We start from the raw sequence: 17,836 nt of genomic DNA, 5'->3' as shown, positions 1-17,836 counted from the left end.
TCCTAAAGTCTTATTTATTTATTTTTTTTCCAAATTAGGAAAATAGTATATGACAATTGTAGAAAATTAGGCTATAATCTAGAGATAATATTTGGTAGCATTTCTCCCCTCCTCCTCAATGCATTCATTTAAACTGAGTACTAGTATGAACTATTTCAAGTATATCCTTGAAGACACTTGTACCCATGGTATTTTGTCTATAGATTAGGGCTCGACAGGGTCAACTGTCAGGATTCCTGGATGTTGATGACCTGAAGCTTTGGAAAGATCTAATAGTTTCTTTTAGATCCTAGAGGAAATAGTGGTCTGACTTGAATTTATTGTTTGAGTGATATCACCATGTTCGTTATTTGCCATATGGTGCTTTTTGGTTGGGGGTTTGTCCTTCTTGTGGGTTATTCAGGCAAGCATCAGTCTCCCAACGTTATTGATGGACAAGTGATGCAGAGGAGAATAGAATGAACTATATTCACTATCTGAAGTCCTCCCCACCCCCATCCATCCAGGTGAATGGTGTCATTGTGTAGTTGTCTTCTATATCACATTATTTTTAGATACCAGCTGAGTAGTGCAGTCTCATTGAAAGATTCAGCAGGTGGCACTTTGTAGAAGATGGAGGGATCCAGCGTGCGCGCTGGGGGCTTTGCTGTGTGTAGTAGTTCTGTGTTGTGCTTTCCATGGAGAACAGGGTGGGTCTGGGGCTTCAGGCCATGGCATGCTGGGTTTGGAATCCCAGAACTAGCTCATTGGTTCAGTAGCAGAACTAGAAAGAGGATGCATTTTGGTTTGAAATGTGCTCACGACAGACAGTGCTTTTTCTTGAGCAGGCTGTCGTGAGTGTCTGATTTCCATTTTAGTTATGTTAATTTTGTAATTTTTCCGTCGGTTTTTATTGAGACTGATCTTGCAGGGGGGAGCGGATTAATTTTAAGGAACATGTAATTTCTTCCTTTGATCAGATCCTATAGCCTTAATTTTGTTCTGGGATCTTTCCTGTGTAGTTATATTCATCTATGATTAGTTGAATAGTCAGTGAATTTAAGTTGTAATGTGATGTGCCTGTTTGAGGGAAAAAAATGGATTAATTCTGTGCTGCTTTCATTGGTGTGGTACTGAATAATACTCTTAGATGTAGTGGGATTTACCAGGTAAAAAGTGATCTGTTCTCATTTTTCTACCTGTTCACAGTCACATAAAGAAAAGATTCAGTAGTAGTTGACAAAAACAAACTTGTAAACTGGTTTTTAAAAACAGTTATGTTCATTTGTACATTTTGGTGCTGAAATCTTCCAGAGATGTATCTCATTTTATCAGTCGTCTCTCCAACTAACATAGAGTGGTCAGTCAGTTGCCTTTTTCTTTTATCCAGCTGTCGCCGAGTCTACTTTTAATTCTGTAAAGAGGGTATGCCAGGTGAAAGGTTTCATTTCACCTGGCAGATGCTCAGAACATTTCCCAGTCCTCTTGGATTCCAGTTAGCTTATCTGAAGTCTGCCTGTCTCTCCTCACATAGTTACTACCATTGATGGAATGAGAAAAAATTTAGGTAACAAGTTTGAACAGCATTTTAAGGGGTCATTAAAAAACAACAGAACACTCATACCATGCACTCCTGTGTGCTCAGATGGTCGAGTGGGCAGGGCTTGTCATATGACAAACCCATGGCTGCTTGTGAAAATTACTACTTTGCAGATGTTCCCTGCCCCACCCCCACCCTCTGACAGCCTGCAAGGCGACTCAAAACTCATCTCCTAGTCAGGTCCTAGCCTGAGACAAAGGCCTTTTCTCTGAGAGTTTGCTTCCACTGGTTAAAGTCCAAAATGCTAATTGGCATCAGCTGCATTAAATCACTAAGCGGGGGCTAGCAGCTGCCACACCATTTGAGTAACCAGGAGGGGGACCTTTTTTTCCTTACTAAAAAGGCCTCTCTCTCAAGTTACTCTTGATTTTGTTTTTCATTTGTTTATACTTGTGACCTGCTAAAGAAGAGCATGGAGGACACAGTAGTTTGGACTCTGCCTGGACACATGGAATATATAAACTTCCTCTATGTAGTTTTGCCAACTCAACTTTATGTATGGGATTTTTTGTTGTTTCTAAATTTCAGTTTTAGCTGGCCCCAGTCTGTTTTCTCCTGTATCTTTCCAGGCCACATGGAGTGTTTGTTTTTGGTGGTGCTCGTGGTGGTGGTGGTATGTATGTATGTACTTAAGTGTTGGGATGCAACCACCAAACATGTGTTTAATAACTGAAAGGAGACTGAAACTCAGAAGTTGATTCATTATGACCCTACTCTAAAGACAACATAAAATACTGTATAATAAGCATTAGTCATAATTAGATTTCCAGTTGTAGCTGGCTCAAAGCCATTGGTAGATTCTGTATTTCTAGTAGTGTTTTTTTCCTCCAAGTGGGCACTCATAATTGGACAGTAAATGACAATTAGTGGTGCTAACTACCTTTTTATTTTATAAGATGTGTAATAGTCATCTATTTTAAAATCATAAAATCAAGAGAGGAAATGTTCAAAGTATATATGAACTTGATCCTAAAACAGTAATTTGAGGGGAGAGTATTATTTCCCTGCAATGTATTTTGTAGTTCATTTTTGTATGCTTCCAGGATTTGACTATTTCAGACCTGGGAAATAGTCTGGCAGGTGACATTGATGGGTGACATTTGGGTGTTTCCGTCATGTTAGAAAAACTATTGCCAGACTTGATTGTATTTTAGTTGTTCATCTAATCATTGATTCTGAGATGCAACCCAGTTTTGAAGGTGTTAGAGTGTGTACTTTATGGTTGACAGTGCTTCATGGTTTCATGACATAAAATAGTGGTGGGCTCCATTCAAGGGCACTTCAGATTCAGTGAAATACATGGTCCCGTGGTAATCTGCCACCAGTATTTACCAATGTGCCTATTCAGGAGTTTTCACATCAGTGGACAGCATGGAAGTTAAGCCTGTGAGAACTTTAAAATGTGTGCTTGATTTTTAACTCGGTGAGCTGTGAAAATATCGAGTGCTCGTGACTCTTTCTTATACAGTGGTGAACAGGTTAGATCCTGGAAGACATTGGTTTGTGTCACTAAAAGGAAAAAATATAAATGGAACCTAGTGGAAATATTTTATAATTCTTAATTATTGCTCAGGAAGCCTTTCATGGGAGAATCATAGGTAGCATTTCTTTCTGTCAAGAAGTGAAAGCTACTGGCAGAGCGTGATAGGGAACAACGGCCCTGGAAACAGTTTAGCCACTGCAGGGAGTGGAGGTAGGCAAAGGTAAGGGTTGGATTGATGAAACGAGTCTGGACAGTCCAGTAAAATTCACTACTGTGTGAAGTTCTTATGACAGGAACAAAGTTAAAATCAGTATTTGGATTTTCTCCCTATTCTAGTTCAACGTAAGATTAGACGAATGGCTAACTAGAATAACCAACGTTGTTTTGTTTCTGTGTAGTTCTCATACCCCACGTCCTTACAGATTTACTGACTTTTGGATAAAAGGAGAAATACGGTTAGTTCGCTTTCTGGTCACCCAGCTGCAGTTCAGTGTACGGAAAGTGGGATGTTTGGCTTTTTAGAGCACATTAACCATGGACCTTATCCTGGGAGTGACACCACATGCCTTTTCAGTGGGCCCTGTTTACAGCCACTACCCTGTGCTAACTTTTCAGGAGCCTACTTGTCTTGACAAGCCTCATTAGGGCTGTCCCAGGCCACTCACTGCTTGGTCAGGAGGCCTCTCGGAAACCCTCAGATAGCACTGGGAGTGAGTTGTGGTGAGTCAGGAGGGAGCAGGCTCAATGTGCCCCCATGCCAGCAAGCCCTGGTCACTATGGCTCATCATACTGTACATGTTGATATGTGTGTGCAGAGAGCACAAGATAAAACTTTTGAGGCATTAGGTTTCCTACTTTTATTTGGGGCATGCTTCCTCATGTTCTATGGAATAAACATTGTTACCCTTTTCTGTTTTAGAATGAAGTTCCTTTGAAGCAAGGTCTCAAATAGAAGTGTTTCTCTGTTTTACTAGCTAGTCTAAACACTGGTTTTGTGTAGAATTAAGATGGTTATCTACTATTGAGTATCTCATTTTTCTTTGCTGCTTTCAACATGGCCATATTTAAATCTCAGATAGAAATTATACCTATTTGGTAGGACTTTGCAGGGTTTGAAGGAGAATTATTATATCAACTCTATTGGGTCATGTGACTGCTGCCATATTTGTAGTCATCTATCAAAGTCACATGACAAGTGTGCCTGTAGAATATATAGTTGTGCATCACTTAACAGTGGGGTTATGTTCTCAGAAATGCATCATTCATTAGGCAGTTTTGCTGTTGTCCATCATCAAAGTGTGTTTATGTAAACCTAGATGGTACACATGGGCTACCTGGTATGGCCTATTGCTCCCAGGCTGCAGACATGTACAACGTGCTACTGTACTGAATAGTGTAGGCAATTGAAAAATAATAGCAAGTAGTTGTGTATCTAAACATAGAAAAGAGATTGTCAAAATATGTTATAAAAGATAAAAAATGGTACTTTCCGCATAGAGCTCTGAACATTAATGGAGCTTACAGGGCTGGAGGTTGCTCTGGGTGAGTCAGTGAGTGGTGAGTGAATGTGAAGGCCTAGGACTACTGTACGCTACTGTAGACTTCATAAGCATTGTACACTTAGGATACACTAAATTTGTAAAAAATATACTTTCTTCAGTAATAACTGTAGGTTACTGTAACTTTTATTTTATAAAACTTTTAGGTACTTTTGTAATAACACTTAGCTTAAGAAACATTGCATAGCTGTACTAAAATATTTTCTTTTTAAAAATCTTCGTAAGCTTTTTTCTGTCTTTTCTAACTTTTTAAACATTTTGGTAAAAAACGAAGACAGAGACACACACATTAGCTTAGGCCTGCACATGGTCAGGCTCATCAATATCTGTCTTCCACCTCCACACCTTGTCCCAGTAGGAGGTCTTCAAGCCAGCAGCACACATAGAACTGTCATCTGCTATAATAACAATGCCTTCTTAGGGATACCTCCTGAAGGATCTGCCTGAGGCTGTTGTAAGTTCACTTTTTTTGTTGTTTAAATAGGAGTACACTTTAATATAACAATAGAAGTGTAGTAAACAAACCACTAACATTGTCATTTATTAAGTATTATGTACTATGCATAACTATATGTGCAATAATTTTATACAACCGGCCATGCGACAGGTTAGTTTAGCATCACCACAAGCAATGTCAGTAGGTGATGGGAATTTTTCAACTTCATTTATTAATTTTATTAATTTTATGGGTTCATTGTTGTATTTGCAGTCCTTTGTTGACTAAGATGTTACGTAGTGCATGACTGTATTATAATACTCTAGCGTTTATATTTCAGAACCAAGCTGTAAAGCTGCCATCTTGAGAATTACTATTCTAAAATGACTACATGTCTTATTATACATTTGTTTTCTAAAGCAGTAATGTATAACTGAAGTTTGTATTTTAAAAATTGTTTTTCCCATCTGATCTCATTAATATCTAATTAATGATGTCACAGCTTTTAAAGTATAACAATTTGCAAATCAAACTTCCTTTAGGCTTGTAAGGCCTTAAGAGTGGTTCTAGAGGTGCTAGACTGAAGCAGTAAGTAGCAGTAAGTAGGGTTCTTCCAAGTTGTGTGTAAGTGCATGCATACACACACACACAACACACACACACGCATGTACATCTAGGCTACTCAGAGCCCCTACTCTTACCTGGAGAGAGAAGGACATCAAGTTATGAGTGGGATGGTTGTGTCAGTGTAGAAAAGTAAGGACATTTTAGGGGACTAGTCATCTTTTCCTTTTGAAAATGTATGCAGTATAGGGGATTCTAGAGATCTGGTCATCAGATTTCTCCCGATCTTAAATACTGTGCTTTTGTAATCAAGGATGATTTTCCCTTTCCTGCACAGTTCCTGTTCTTTCTCACTTTAACTCTGCTTTCCCTTCATTCTGTGCTAACTACAAATCTTCCTTAACCTGACTCTTCGCAGATAGTATGTCATGTGTACATAACAAGGGACAGACTGTCTACTTCACTGGTGTGCACAGCTTCTTCTCCAGGTTTATATGAGAGATAGGTGGAGATCACAGACTTCCCAGCCTTTGTCATTCACAAGGGCAACTTATTTTTATTTTCCAGACTTGTGTCACTATCTGTTTCCTTCATTCCCCACCCTAATCTTCTCACACAAACTCTGGGTTTCTTCCTCTGCTCATCTTACTTCAATAAACCAAGATGCTAGGAGAGGAGCCAAGTCTGAAACAATGTGCTCAGTGATGTTTTGTTCCTGGGACCCACTGGACTCAGCTGAACCTCTTCCGGTTAGTGGGTTCTCACTGAGCACACCGTCACAGACTGCACCTCCAGCCTGCGTTCATGTATTCAGTACTCTGCCTTGGCTTCACTAGAGGGTGCTGTCGTGCAGGGTTGTTTGAGGTAAACGTTTTCTGGACTTAACGGACCAGATGATCTGTATTTGCAAAGGAAACAGACTTTCCAAGTGATAAGTTCAAATAGTATCAGCCATTTCCCTTTTTTGGTCCCATTTTTACAGCTGAACAAACCGAGGCTCAGAGAAGTGGAGTGCATTTCCAGAGGTCACAGTTAGTGGGAGAACTGGCCAGGCAGCCCCCTCGCACTGTCCCTGCAGCTCTCCGTGTCTGTCTTTACCTCCTATGCATCACGTCCTATAATCACACTTCAAAGGATGAGTCCTCCAAGATTCCTGTTCTTGGCATAAGGATAAAGTGAATGCATATGTGCCTCTGCTCCTGGAGGGTGGGAAACGTGTGTTCCTTTCATTATTGTATGTGGTGTGGGAGAAGTAAAGTCATGCACATCATTCAGTAGCCACACATTTTATTTATATTTTTTCTTAAGGATGAAGAGGAAGAAATCAAACTGGAGATAAATATGCTAAAGAAATACTCTCATCACAGAAATATTGCAACATATTATGGTGCTTTCATCAAAAAGAGCCCTCCAGGACATGATGACCAACTCTGGGTAGGTGGATGTTTCCTGAGCATTTGTGGGCGTTCCGTTTGCTTGAATTGTAAGGGCGTGGCGGGGGTGGGGGCTGGGGGGAAGGGAGGGAAGAAAAACCATGAAGAGGAGCAGTAAGTAGCTGGCAGATTCTAAAGGCTTCCTTGGCCGATGTCTCTGGGTTGACTATATGCTGGTTGTTTATTGTGATATTGATTTCACATTGTATGGAAAAAAGTTAACTTTGTGTTTCAGGAATAAAATGGCAGCATCTAGAAGGAATGTGATCAAATAGCAAGGAAATTAGGAGCTTGAAAGCAATACAATAAAAACTTTATTTATGGGAACAAAACTAATTTGAAAGCCCAGCAAATTGAGCTTACCACTTGGAAATGAGAGACAGATCTCAAGAAACAAACTTCTGTCAGTAGCTTATCAATAGTATTAATGATAATAGTTAATTAAAACAAATTACAGGGAAATTTCTGGAATTGACACATTCAACCTTATCTCTTTTTGAACACATTTATATTCAAGATAATGACCTGGAGATACCATCAGATCTGTGGCTATCACATTATTTAAACTTGCAAAGCAGGAAGATAGATGAATACTTTTTGTATCAGTATTTTTAAAGGGCCGTTACAGAAAACATCTGCAAAATTAAATAGAAGGGAAAAAGTTTACTCTGTTACCATTGCCCAAATCAGATCACAGTTAAAATTTTAGAATAGTTCAGTTCGGTTTATTTTCTGGGTACTTTAAACATACCGTTGTGATCATATTGTTCAAACATTCAGATACTGTAAATATTGTATTAAAAATTGTATAACTGCTTAAAAATACTATTTTTTATTCGTGTTAGACCCAGTTAATATAAAATATAATAGTTTGAGGATCATAATGTGAAAAATAGAATGTTTTTGAGGCAAAATGAAAAAGAATGTTAGGGAATATTTGAGTCAGATATTTGATAATTGGGCAGTGATGAGGAGCAAAGTGGTCTTCCTGTGTCCACGTGCTTCTGAGAGAGAATGAGCACTTCAGAATTGCTGCGTTTGGGTGTGCCGTAGAATACCAGACACTCACAGTCTGCTGGACCAAATACACAGAGCAAATACATGGGACCATGAAATGAGCTTTCAGTTCTTTAGGTGCCTCCAAATTATTATGAGTTATTTAGGAGCATCACGTTTCCAGGTCTTTAAAATAAAGAGATGGCATGGCGGTTAAACTGGTTTTCCCAATTTCTCCAAGATGTGTTACTCACCTTGTGTCTTGTCTGCCCTATAGCTTGTTATGGAGTTCTGTGGGGCTGGGTCCATTACAGACCTTGTGAAGAACACCAAAGGGAACACACTCAAAGAAGACTGGATTGCTTACATCTCCAGAGAAATCCTGAGGGTGAGGAATGTGGGTGGCTACAGTGCTCCAACCCATGATCCTGTGCTTCCATTTTCATTTTCCCAGCCCCAAGTACTTATTTGCATTACTTAAACATATATAGATTATTCTCTTTGACAGCCAAGGATTCTGTATATCTAGCTAGCTTTGATAATTTTAAGCTACATCATGATTTGACTCTGGCAAGTATGTAAAGAAGGTTGACTTAAATAAAAAAAGCATTTCTGTATTTCCCTGAATTTACTTTCCATGACATCATGACATACCTATTGGCAGCTTTCCTTTGAGTTAAAAGGAAATCAGAGTGGAAGGGAAGAAAAATAATCTCCAACTATTGTTTTTAAAGGAATTCTGTGTATAAGCTTATAAATAAATACTAATGGTGCTGAATGCTGGTTTTCAAAATCACCTTGAAGATTTTGGTGTTAGCTACTAGAATCTGTTACAATATTTATGAAGAAAAGTTAGAATGTTTAATATTATTGACAGGCATTTGGAAAGCTGGCTAAATATCTTAGAGTAAGTTTCTGAACTACTATTTTAGCAGCTTTTAAATGTTTCTTTTGAGTAGTAAAGCCATGTTGACGGCACAGGCAGAGGGTTTCTAGGATTTCGTATTTGAGCAGTGCATGTAGGATATTACCAGTGGGTCTCTTCCTTCATTTGGCTATCACAGTTTTTCTCTCTACTTCATCCCTGAATTACACACAGACATTACTTGGTTGCATTTCATTTACCTCCCACATTGAAAAAAAAAGATTGTGAAGTTAAATTGAAGCCCAATTCTTATGCTTCTCCCACTAATAAAAAAACTTAAAAGTAATGAATAAGTTATTTTAATTTTTTTAATAAGTAAAGTTATCCCACTTTTTAAATGCAAGATTCATAGAGGATTGCAGGTTTAAAAACTGCCATCTAGACTTCCTAGAGAAACGTTTAATTTTTTTTTTTAATTTAGATATTTATGTAGTCCTTGAAAAGAGGCAATTCCCCTAAGAAGACTAGTTGTGGGGGGTGGGGTAGGGTGACAGGAGAACCATCTTTTTATAAACACTTGCAAATGTCATTAAAATATCAGGATCTTTTATGACTATTACAGAAAGCAGAGCCTCAATGTGGGAAACTTTCCTGCCCTATACTACTGTAAAGGAAGTCAGGTACTGGGCCAGGTGGATTTCTTCTATTAGTAACTAAAACTCTTTAGCATGGTAGGCAGGATAGAACATTGGTTGAGTGGTTGGAGACTAGCCTAAGTCATACCTGGGTTTGAGTCCTGCCTCTGCTGCTTACCTATAGCACACCCTATGTTATTCAACTTTCAGGACTTATTTTCTCCTCGTCTATACATTTTAGATACCAACCTTTCGAAATTACTTGTGTTAGGAGAATTCAATGAGTTAGTGTATATTAATCATTTCATGTAACATTTGGATACATGGCTACCTATCAGTGACTATTAACTGTTGTCATTATTCTTTGTTTTAAACACCCACTCTCCTGCCATACGCATCCCCACCTGCGCACCCACGCCCCTACCTTTCTTATATAGATATCTCAAGCAGAGAAGTAGCTTTTAGCTTGATGTCCTAGGCATCAAATGTATTTCAGCCTTCAAAGACAAATGTGTTTCTATACCCAGGCAAGCGTTGTTTACCTATCATATGTAACGTGTACATTTAGCCATTTTACCATCAATAATCTCCAGTAACATTTAAAAAAAGCCAAAGTTGTTTGACGCCTCTAAGCCAGCTTGAATGTGACATGTGAATGAACATCTTTTTGAGACGCAGGAAATCTTTTTCACATCACTGGGCATCTGAAACACGAGCTGCCTTCGCCTACATTTCATCTAGAATGGGAGTTTTTCCTTGTGACAAAAGTTTCAATTAACTAAAAACAAGCAAATGCCTCAGGGAGAGTTCGTGTGTCATGCAGTAGTGTGTGTTCATTATAGGGGTTACTAAGAGTTGGCTTTGGTAAAGTGAAGGCAAGATGATAAGCTGGAGGTAAGGCCTCATGAGAAAGGAATGCAGCCACCCCCAGAGAGATAAGCTGTGTTCTCAAAGACGGTTGGGGTTAGACAGTTTCTGTGGTGGCAAAACCTTTCCTCATTTCTCACTAGATGTTGGATTTAGACATTATGATCATTACGATCAGACCCTTTGAATGGTGAGGATGCTAAGCAGGTAGGCCTCAGCCAATAGAGAAGTGCTTTTTGGAGCCAGCACACTGTTATACCCTCTGGACCACAAGGCTTAGCAGCAAGGCCAGCATATTCTTTTCAGCCCACTTCCATGTTCACATTCCACATGGCAATATCTTCATATTGAACATGGGAACTTAGAGCTTTCTGTAACCAATGCTGTATGACAGCCTTTGACTGCTCTTTTGTTCCGTGACCATGCATGATAGAGAGTTTAGGGGAAAATGTTTCCTGGTTTAGAAACACGGATGCATTTGCTCAAGGATAGTGCTTCACTGAGTGTTTGGACTTGGCGTCTCTGCTAAGGAAGAATAATTGTGGCCTGATTTCTGGTATGGGACTAGTTGAACACACATACACTCCCAGGTACTTAATGGCAGAAAAAGGTTCTTTTTTTCGGAATAATCATGTAACATTGTTGCAGAGCTATTAGATACACTTAATTCCCTGTAGAAGCAGTGATCCTGTAGCAGTATAGACAGGAAAACAGGCATTGTTCCATACATTTATTGCTGGTAATGAACAAGAGTGCATGCAAGCCACATTTGTGTGACAAGATGTGGGTGCTTATGTTTGTTGTTAAGATAGTTCTGTAAAAGTTTAAGAAGAGGTTGGCAAGTTAGAAAACAAAAATGAACTGAAGTAATAGAAATAGGAATTACGAAGAATTGGGGAACTTAGCTTTTGTGTCTCTCCTTTTGCTATTTGAAGTTATACCATGCTGAGAGGAGGTACTTTGTTCCTAACTATAGCAATAAGGTACCATATATTTTTAGTGCTTTTTTCTCTAGTCAGTGCTTTGTGGTATAATACCGCACATCCTGTGTTGTGAAAAATAAACAGAGCTGTCAAATAAGCTTTGCTCTGTTTCCTAGACAGACCAGTAAATGAATGTTTAGAAACCCCCTATGTTAGAAAAATTAGTATTCTAGAGGAGCTGTTGTATTTAATTCATATCTTACAAAGTAATGATAACAATAAAACCCCATGAAAAAAGAATAAACAGGAAAAAAATCAAATAACCCTTACTTATAATCTGCCCTTTTTGGATTGAGACATTTTAGAGTAAATAGGTTGCTTGTATCTTAAGGAGGTGAGCTGTATATTTGGCTTCTCTAGCTAAGGACAGAATAAGTAAATGAGTTGTGAGAATGATGCATTACTGTCTCTTGGACCATATTTGGATGCAACATGTGTTTTTGTTCTTCCACCACCTCTCGTAAGAGACAAGCTTTTGGGCCTCATTCCAGATACAAGGTCATCAAAAAGTGTTATATGCCCAGTAGGTTTGTTTCCTTGGGAAAGAAAGATATTTTATTTGAACACAAGGCTCTTTTTGACAGCACAATCATTTTATGCTTGGGATGGAGGTGGGATTGATCAGCACTTAGCAGTTTGTCACTGTGCAGTGGGAAGGCTAGCCAGTGTTAAAGAGCCAGATTTCAAAGCCCTCTCTTGCCCTTTGCTTTTCCCCTGAGATGTGTCTAGTTCAAATATGCCCACGGGGTCACCCTCTAGACATTTAGCGTGGGAAAGGAACCACCCTGTACACAAATAGCACAAATTATAGCAGAGAAACTGCAGATGGTAATCTGCAGTGTATCTTAAAGGCACAGCTAGAAGTGGTCATGTTGCTCACACGGGGAACCTAACCCACTGGGAATGTGGCAGGGGGGAGGACTTCTTTCTGTGTGTGTGGTAGTGTTGGTGCTGTCTTCCTGGGAATGCACTAAGAGTGAAGTTAATGTTCATGAGCTCACAAACACCGTTGGTCCACATGTGCACTTTCTTATAAAAGGTGTGTTCCTGGCTGTTTACTTATAGTCACAGAAAACTAAAATTCAGGCCTATCTTTCCTATTCAGGGACTGGCACATCTTCACATTCATCACGTGATTCACCGGGATATCAAGGGCCAGAATGTGTTGCTGACTGAGAATGCAGAGGTGAAACTTGGTATGTAATGGATGTGCGGCGTGATCTCGTAATTGCACCTGGCACAAGCCAGCTGCACTCCCAGTTCTACTTCCATCTAGCTAAAAGTTCAGTCTGTTACCCATGTTTTCTATTTCTGTTCTTAAGAATGTGGGAACCGAGCATATTGCTTAGCCTGGCTCCAGCCTCCCCACTTCCATGTTAGTTCCCTCCCACCTCCCGCCCCCTGGTTCTCCATACAGCAGCCAGACTGATCTTCAGATCAGACCATGCCACTTTCCTGCTTAAAGACCCTTAATGGCTTCCTATTTTACTTTGGATAAAACCGACATTTCTCACCCTTGCCTATAAAAAGCCATGTAGGATCTGATGCCTGCTACTTTTCCCTCCTCATTTTATGTCCCTCTTTACTTCTCTCTTCATCAGTCACTGTCTTTTTTTCTTTTCTTAAACTTCCTGGATCTTGCCTTGGGGCCTTTGCATAACTGTTTCCCATTGGGAAGACTTGACTTCAGTTTTGAAGTCACAGGTTTTTTTCTCATGTTCAGGGGCCTTTTCCAACCTCTGATCTGTCTTGGGCCTTGCTGCTTGTTTCTTTCATAGTATTGTTCACAATTTATAGTTATGTGATTGTTTTTTACTTCTGTTACTGTCTCCTTTGCCAGAATGTAAATTCTGGGAATGCAGCAAATAGCCTATTACCCAGCACCCAGCATAGTGACTTCATTGTAGTAGGTGCTTGATAAATTTCTGCATGGATAGGTAATTACAGCCCGTGGTGTTTTCCTGGAGTTATTCACAAGGGTTCTTTTATATTTCTTGTTTCCTTTAGCTGGGTCTGAACTCATTCCACTTTCATCTAAGTGTTGTATCAAATTTTTAAATAGCGTTTGTATTAATTTTTCTTCCACTAACACATCATAACAAAATTCTTTCTGTTTATATGGGTCTGGTCCACCTTTCTTTTAGAAATCATAGGCACAGCTGTTGTACTGTAAAAGTAAGATCTTCATAGTTACTTTCTTGCATAGTGTCTGTGTTTGTTGGTCTTCTATGGAGGAATCTGCCCAATTGGAAACTCCCCTCAGGGCTCCCCTCAAGGAAGCACTTGAGCAGTTCTCATACCAAATGACTCAGTGAGCTGTGCGTTCCCTGCACTGGTCTCCTGCTATCGGCCTGTGATAGTACCTGAGTGATCACTTAGTGATTGGTTACCATTGCCTTCCAAGTCGCTGTGATGCTCGCTTAGGCTTCCTGCACTAACTGGCTGGCCTGTGTGTCCCTGGTTCCTGTGCTGCCTGGCCCGTGTGTCTCTGTCTCTGAAGGAGTACTCAGTGAGTAAGTCCACACCCTGGACAAGCCATTTTCTGAGCGTGTTCTGTGCATAGAAGTTGAATCTATGATCCCTTTTAGTCATCTCAGCGCTTCGTAGGCCTTTCTGCATGGGCGCCTCCACCTTTGCAGGTTCCTGCTGGGGTAATGGTAGTGTGTGTGGTGATAGTGTTGGCAGGGACGGATGGCAAGCATTCCATTAGAGGTCATGGTCTTCCTGCCAGCTCTGCCTCCCATCCTTGAACTTTCCTCTAGACCACCACCACCACCATCCAATTGGGTGGGATGCAGAAGTCACTGAAAAATCAGCAGAAGTCCCAAGTGCTTTAGGGTGTGTTGTTTGTGAACATATGATTTAGCTTGTTTTTTTTTTTTTTTTGATTCAGTACTGTGTTTTTTTCAAGAAAACTTTTGTGAGTTTCTTACCTTTATTGTTATTAGTGCTGTTTAAGAAGGTAAGTCAAGTGTGTCTTCAGTCAGTTCTCCAGAACCTGGGGCTCTCTGTGACTTGATCTTGTTTGCGGCAGTTCTCTGAAAGCACTGAAGGTTGTGGTTCATTCAAAAGGCCCTCTGCTGGTCACTGTCGGAGAAGCTGGGGAGGCAGCCAGATCCAGGCTTCACAGAAGCTTCCAGACTGGTAGAGGATCTCACAGTCTCGGTGGCTTTACTGTGGAAGGGCACTCCTGACCAGTGGTGCCTGCCTTGAGGAGGATCGCATATTCATGAAGCACTGCTGTTTCAGTTTACTATGAAGACATTTCCTCCTTGTGTTTTTTCACAAGTATATCTGGTTTGTAATTGTGTTTCACTTTCTCTTCCTTTCTCTCCCTCCCACAGTTGACTTCGGTGTGAGTGCTCAGCTGGACAGGACAGTGGGGCGGAGAAATACGTTCATAGGCACTCCCTACTGGATGGCTCCTGAGGTCATCGCCTGTGATGAGAACCCGGATGCCACCTATGATTACAGAGTAAGAGGCACCTGCTCCGTAGGCCTTTGCAGGGCCACTGGCATGCCTGAGGGATGGGGGCTTTGCTTATAAATTGCACACCCCTTGTCTGCCTGCCTTTTCAGGGAGGAAGACCTTCAGTGAGGAAAATTGCAGGTGCAAATTTTTCAGGACTTTTTTGGCTGTCTTTTTTGGCCATTTGTATCACATGACTGTGTTCTCATTAAGGAATACACTGGTTTCAAAGCAGTCTGGAGCACTTTGTCGTGCCTAGAGCTTTTTGTTCCTATTTACTATCCTTTTTTTTTTTTTTTAACTTGAAGAATATATTAGAATCGAATATTTATTCTTTTTAAAATATTGCCAGTGTACAGTAATAGCTTCATTTGAGTGAAATTTTATATTATTCTTGTTAAACTGCTGTACAGCATTGATTTGGTATACAAATTTATTTAAATTATTAGAGTGACCTCTAGGGACTTGAATCAATAATGCACTTTAAAAAAAAATCTAGATGTAAATCCATATTTGATATCAGACTCAGGTTGCTATGTTTACAAAAGCTGTTTTTAAAAATCCATGCCTTAATTAGATGAGCCAGACTGGTTAATATACCTGTTAATGATATGCAAAATGGGATTCATGTCTTAACAGTCTCCCATGTATTTTAGTATTTATTACAAATATCCAATTAATGAGACTTAATTTAAGACTGTAGTGCAGAGTAAGTTTTATTTTTTATATACTGAAGTATCTTAAAATAGATAACAGACTTTGTGACTTTCCACCACTGTTTACCATGTCTCTAAAATTTGAAAATGTTTTCCCGCATTCCCCAAATAATTATTATACCTAAGTAAATACAAATAGTTAATACAAAGTTGGTAATTAGACCTGGCTGGTATGCAGAACAAGACAGTGTATTTGGTTATTTAATCTCTTTTAATCTAGAACCACCCCCACCGCCACCCCCACCTGGTTTGTTTGTATTTGTTTTTGTTTTGCCATAAAACTGACTTTCTGAAGAGCCTGGGCCTGTTGTCTAATGTTCTGCCCTTGAGATTTGTCTCATTACTTCTTTATGTCATTTGGTTTGTTTCCTGTAAACTAGAAAGGCTTAATTTGTAACAAGGAAAACCTTCTTAGCAAAATCACCACTGGGGAGGTGGAGGTGGAGGTTCTTCATGTTGCCTCAGCAGGGGACATGCAGAGCTGTTCCTCCCCTGCTCATTGCCAGGAGTGGCCCCTGGATTAGGGTAATGAGCCCCTTTGTGTACCCTGATAGTATAGAAAGCTTAATGAAAATAAGGGAGGAATGATAGGTCTCTCCTTTTTGTTGTATTCAGATATATGTGTCTGAACTTTGTAATATAAGTATAGATTATTTAGAAAACCTTTAAACTGAGCAACTTTAATTCCTTGGTTAGGATAGCATATAAACAAATATATAGTAATGATAATAACTATTCTCATCTACTTTTCAAAAATTCTTTTTTTTGGATTTTAAGAAATATTGTCTGATAAGACTTTAGTACATCAAACAGTGTTTAGTGAGTACTCTCCATTACAAAAGTAAATAAAACTGGCAAAAATGCCTGCCTTCATGGAACTTAATATTTGAGTAGAAAGTGAAGTTTAATTCAAATTTTAAATTTAGTATTTCAGGGGAATCAGGAAAAAAAAAAAGATTCCATGTACAGAAAACCAGCTGACTTGTTTGGTTTGCAAGTAGGGTGGGGATGCTTAGTGGCATGATTTGAATTAGTGAGCCACGTTAGGTTTTATGAATTCAGTGGTGAACACTTTGTAAAGAATGGTTTCTGGCCTTTAAACTTTAAAATCTTAATTAAGTTTGAGTTACTAACAATAAACATCCATCTGGGCCAGAAGTCTAAAGTATTGAATGCTTATGAAGAAATGAAGAAACATATTGAACCGTAGACCATTCACTGTGAACAGTTAGAGAGAGGTTTTTAAGTGGACCAGCTCTAGTTCATTCATAGATGTGAGTGGTTTTAATCAAATCAATTTTCTCCTTCCTTCCTTCCTCCCTCCCTCCGTCCCTCCCTCCTTCCATAAGTTCTACAAATGTGTTTGTACTTTTAATTTTCTGGCAAACTTCATTTTGGTTTATATAGCAAAGTTGTGTGAATAGCCAGACATGTAAGTTAGTGGCTTTGTAGCTACTCCAGTATCCGTAACATACTGTTTTATTTTTGCAGAGTGATCTTTGGTCTTGTGGCATTACAGCCATCGAGATGGCAGAAGGTGCTCCCCGTAAGTAACTTTCTTTTCTTTTTCCCCGTAAGTAACTTTTCTTTTTAGCTCACTTGTTAACGTGTAACTTAAATCTCTCCCAAGACTTCAAAAAGAACAGCTCAGCTCCATGGATAAAGGCATTTCTGGTAGACTGTTTAGATGAAGGCATCATCAGTATAGTCAAGTTTTAGATATAAAAAGAATTCTTGGCAACCACTATTACTATTTCTTTTAAATATCTCTAGGAAGCCTATAGGCTACATTTTTTTTTATTTAAGTTGTACTCAAATGTGTGACCTGAAGTAGTGCTGAGATCAAATAATAAGTAGTAAGTTTTCTCTTTACATTTTAAATTGAATAATTCAGTGAAACTACTCCTAACACATGAAATTTTAGTATTAAGTTTTGAGTTTACAAATGGAGGCAAAACTTTATTAATAGAATAATTTTTTTGTGCGTGTTAACTGAAATTTTGTGAGTTTTTGCTTCTCCATTGGATTGAATTAATGAGAACTTCATATAATTCATTTTTGATCACGGATGAGGTAGAATTGCAGAGAACAAAGGAAAAAAAACCCCTGCATTTTCTGCTGTCCCCATTAAAAAAGGTCTACACAAAGAATGTATAACTGTCTGGCACAGCACGTAGTTGCTGCTGAATAAATATTTGTTGAATGAATGAAAGTAATTATTGACAGCTAAAAATTAGTTTTCAGTGTGGAA

The 17,836-nt window shown here is 39.2% G+C and overlaps 1 protein-coding gene across 4 annotated transcripts in view; it reads left to right on the top strand.

Annotated features, from left to right (window-relative positions):
* The window catches only part of MAP4K4 (mitogen-activated protein kinase kinase kinase kinase 4), a 197,958-nt gene that overhangs the window by 121,605 nt on the left and 58,517 nt on the right, over nucleotides 1-17,836 (top strand). For all 4 annotated transcript variants that reach the window (XM_011969587.1, XM_011969586.1, XM_011969588.1 and 1 more), the window contains exons 3-7: nucleotides 6,930-7,055; nucleotides 8,328-8,438; nucleotides 12,506-12,596; nucleotides 14,745-14,875; nucleotides 17,077-17,131. In XM_011969587.1, coding sequence (XP_011824977.1) covers nucleotides 6,930-7,055; nucleotides 8,328-8,438; nucleotides 12,506-12,596; nucleotides 14,745-14,875; nucleotides 17,077-17,131 — 514 coding nt within the window. The remainder of the gene's footprint in view (nucleotides 1-6,929; nucleotides 7,056-8,327; nucleotides 8,439-12,505; nucleotides 12,597-14,744; nucleotides 14,876-17,076; nucleotides 17,132-17,836) is intronic.

The sequence above is a fragment of the Mandrillus leucophaeus genome, unplaced genomic scaffold, assembly GCF_000951045.1.
Source record: "Mandrillus leucophaeus isolate KB7577 unplaced genomic scaffold, Mleu.le_1.0 Scaffold9, whole genome shotgun sequence".
Classification (NCBI taxonomy): domain Eukaryota; kingdom Metazoa; phylum Chordata; class Mammalia; order Primates; family Cercopithecidae; genus Mandrillus; species Mandrillus leucophaeus.
This window is presented reverse-complemented; position numbering and strand designations above follow the sequence as displayed.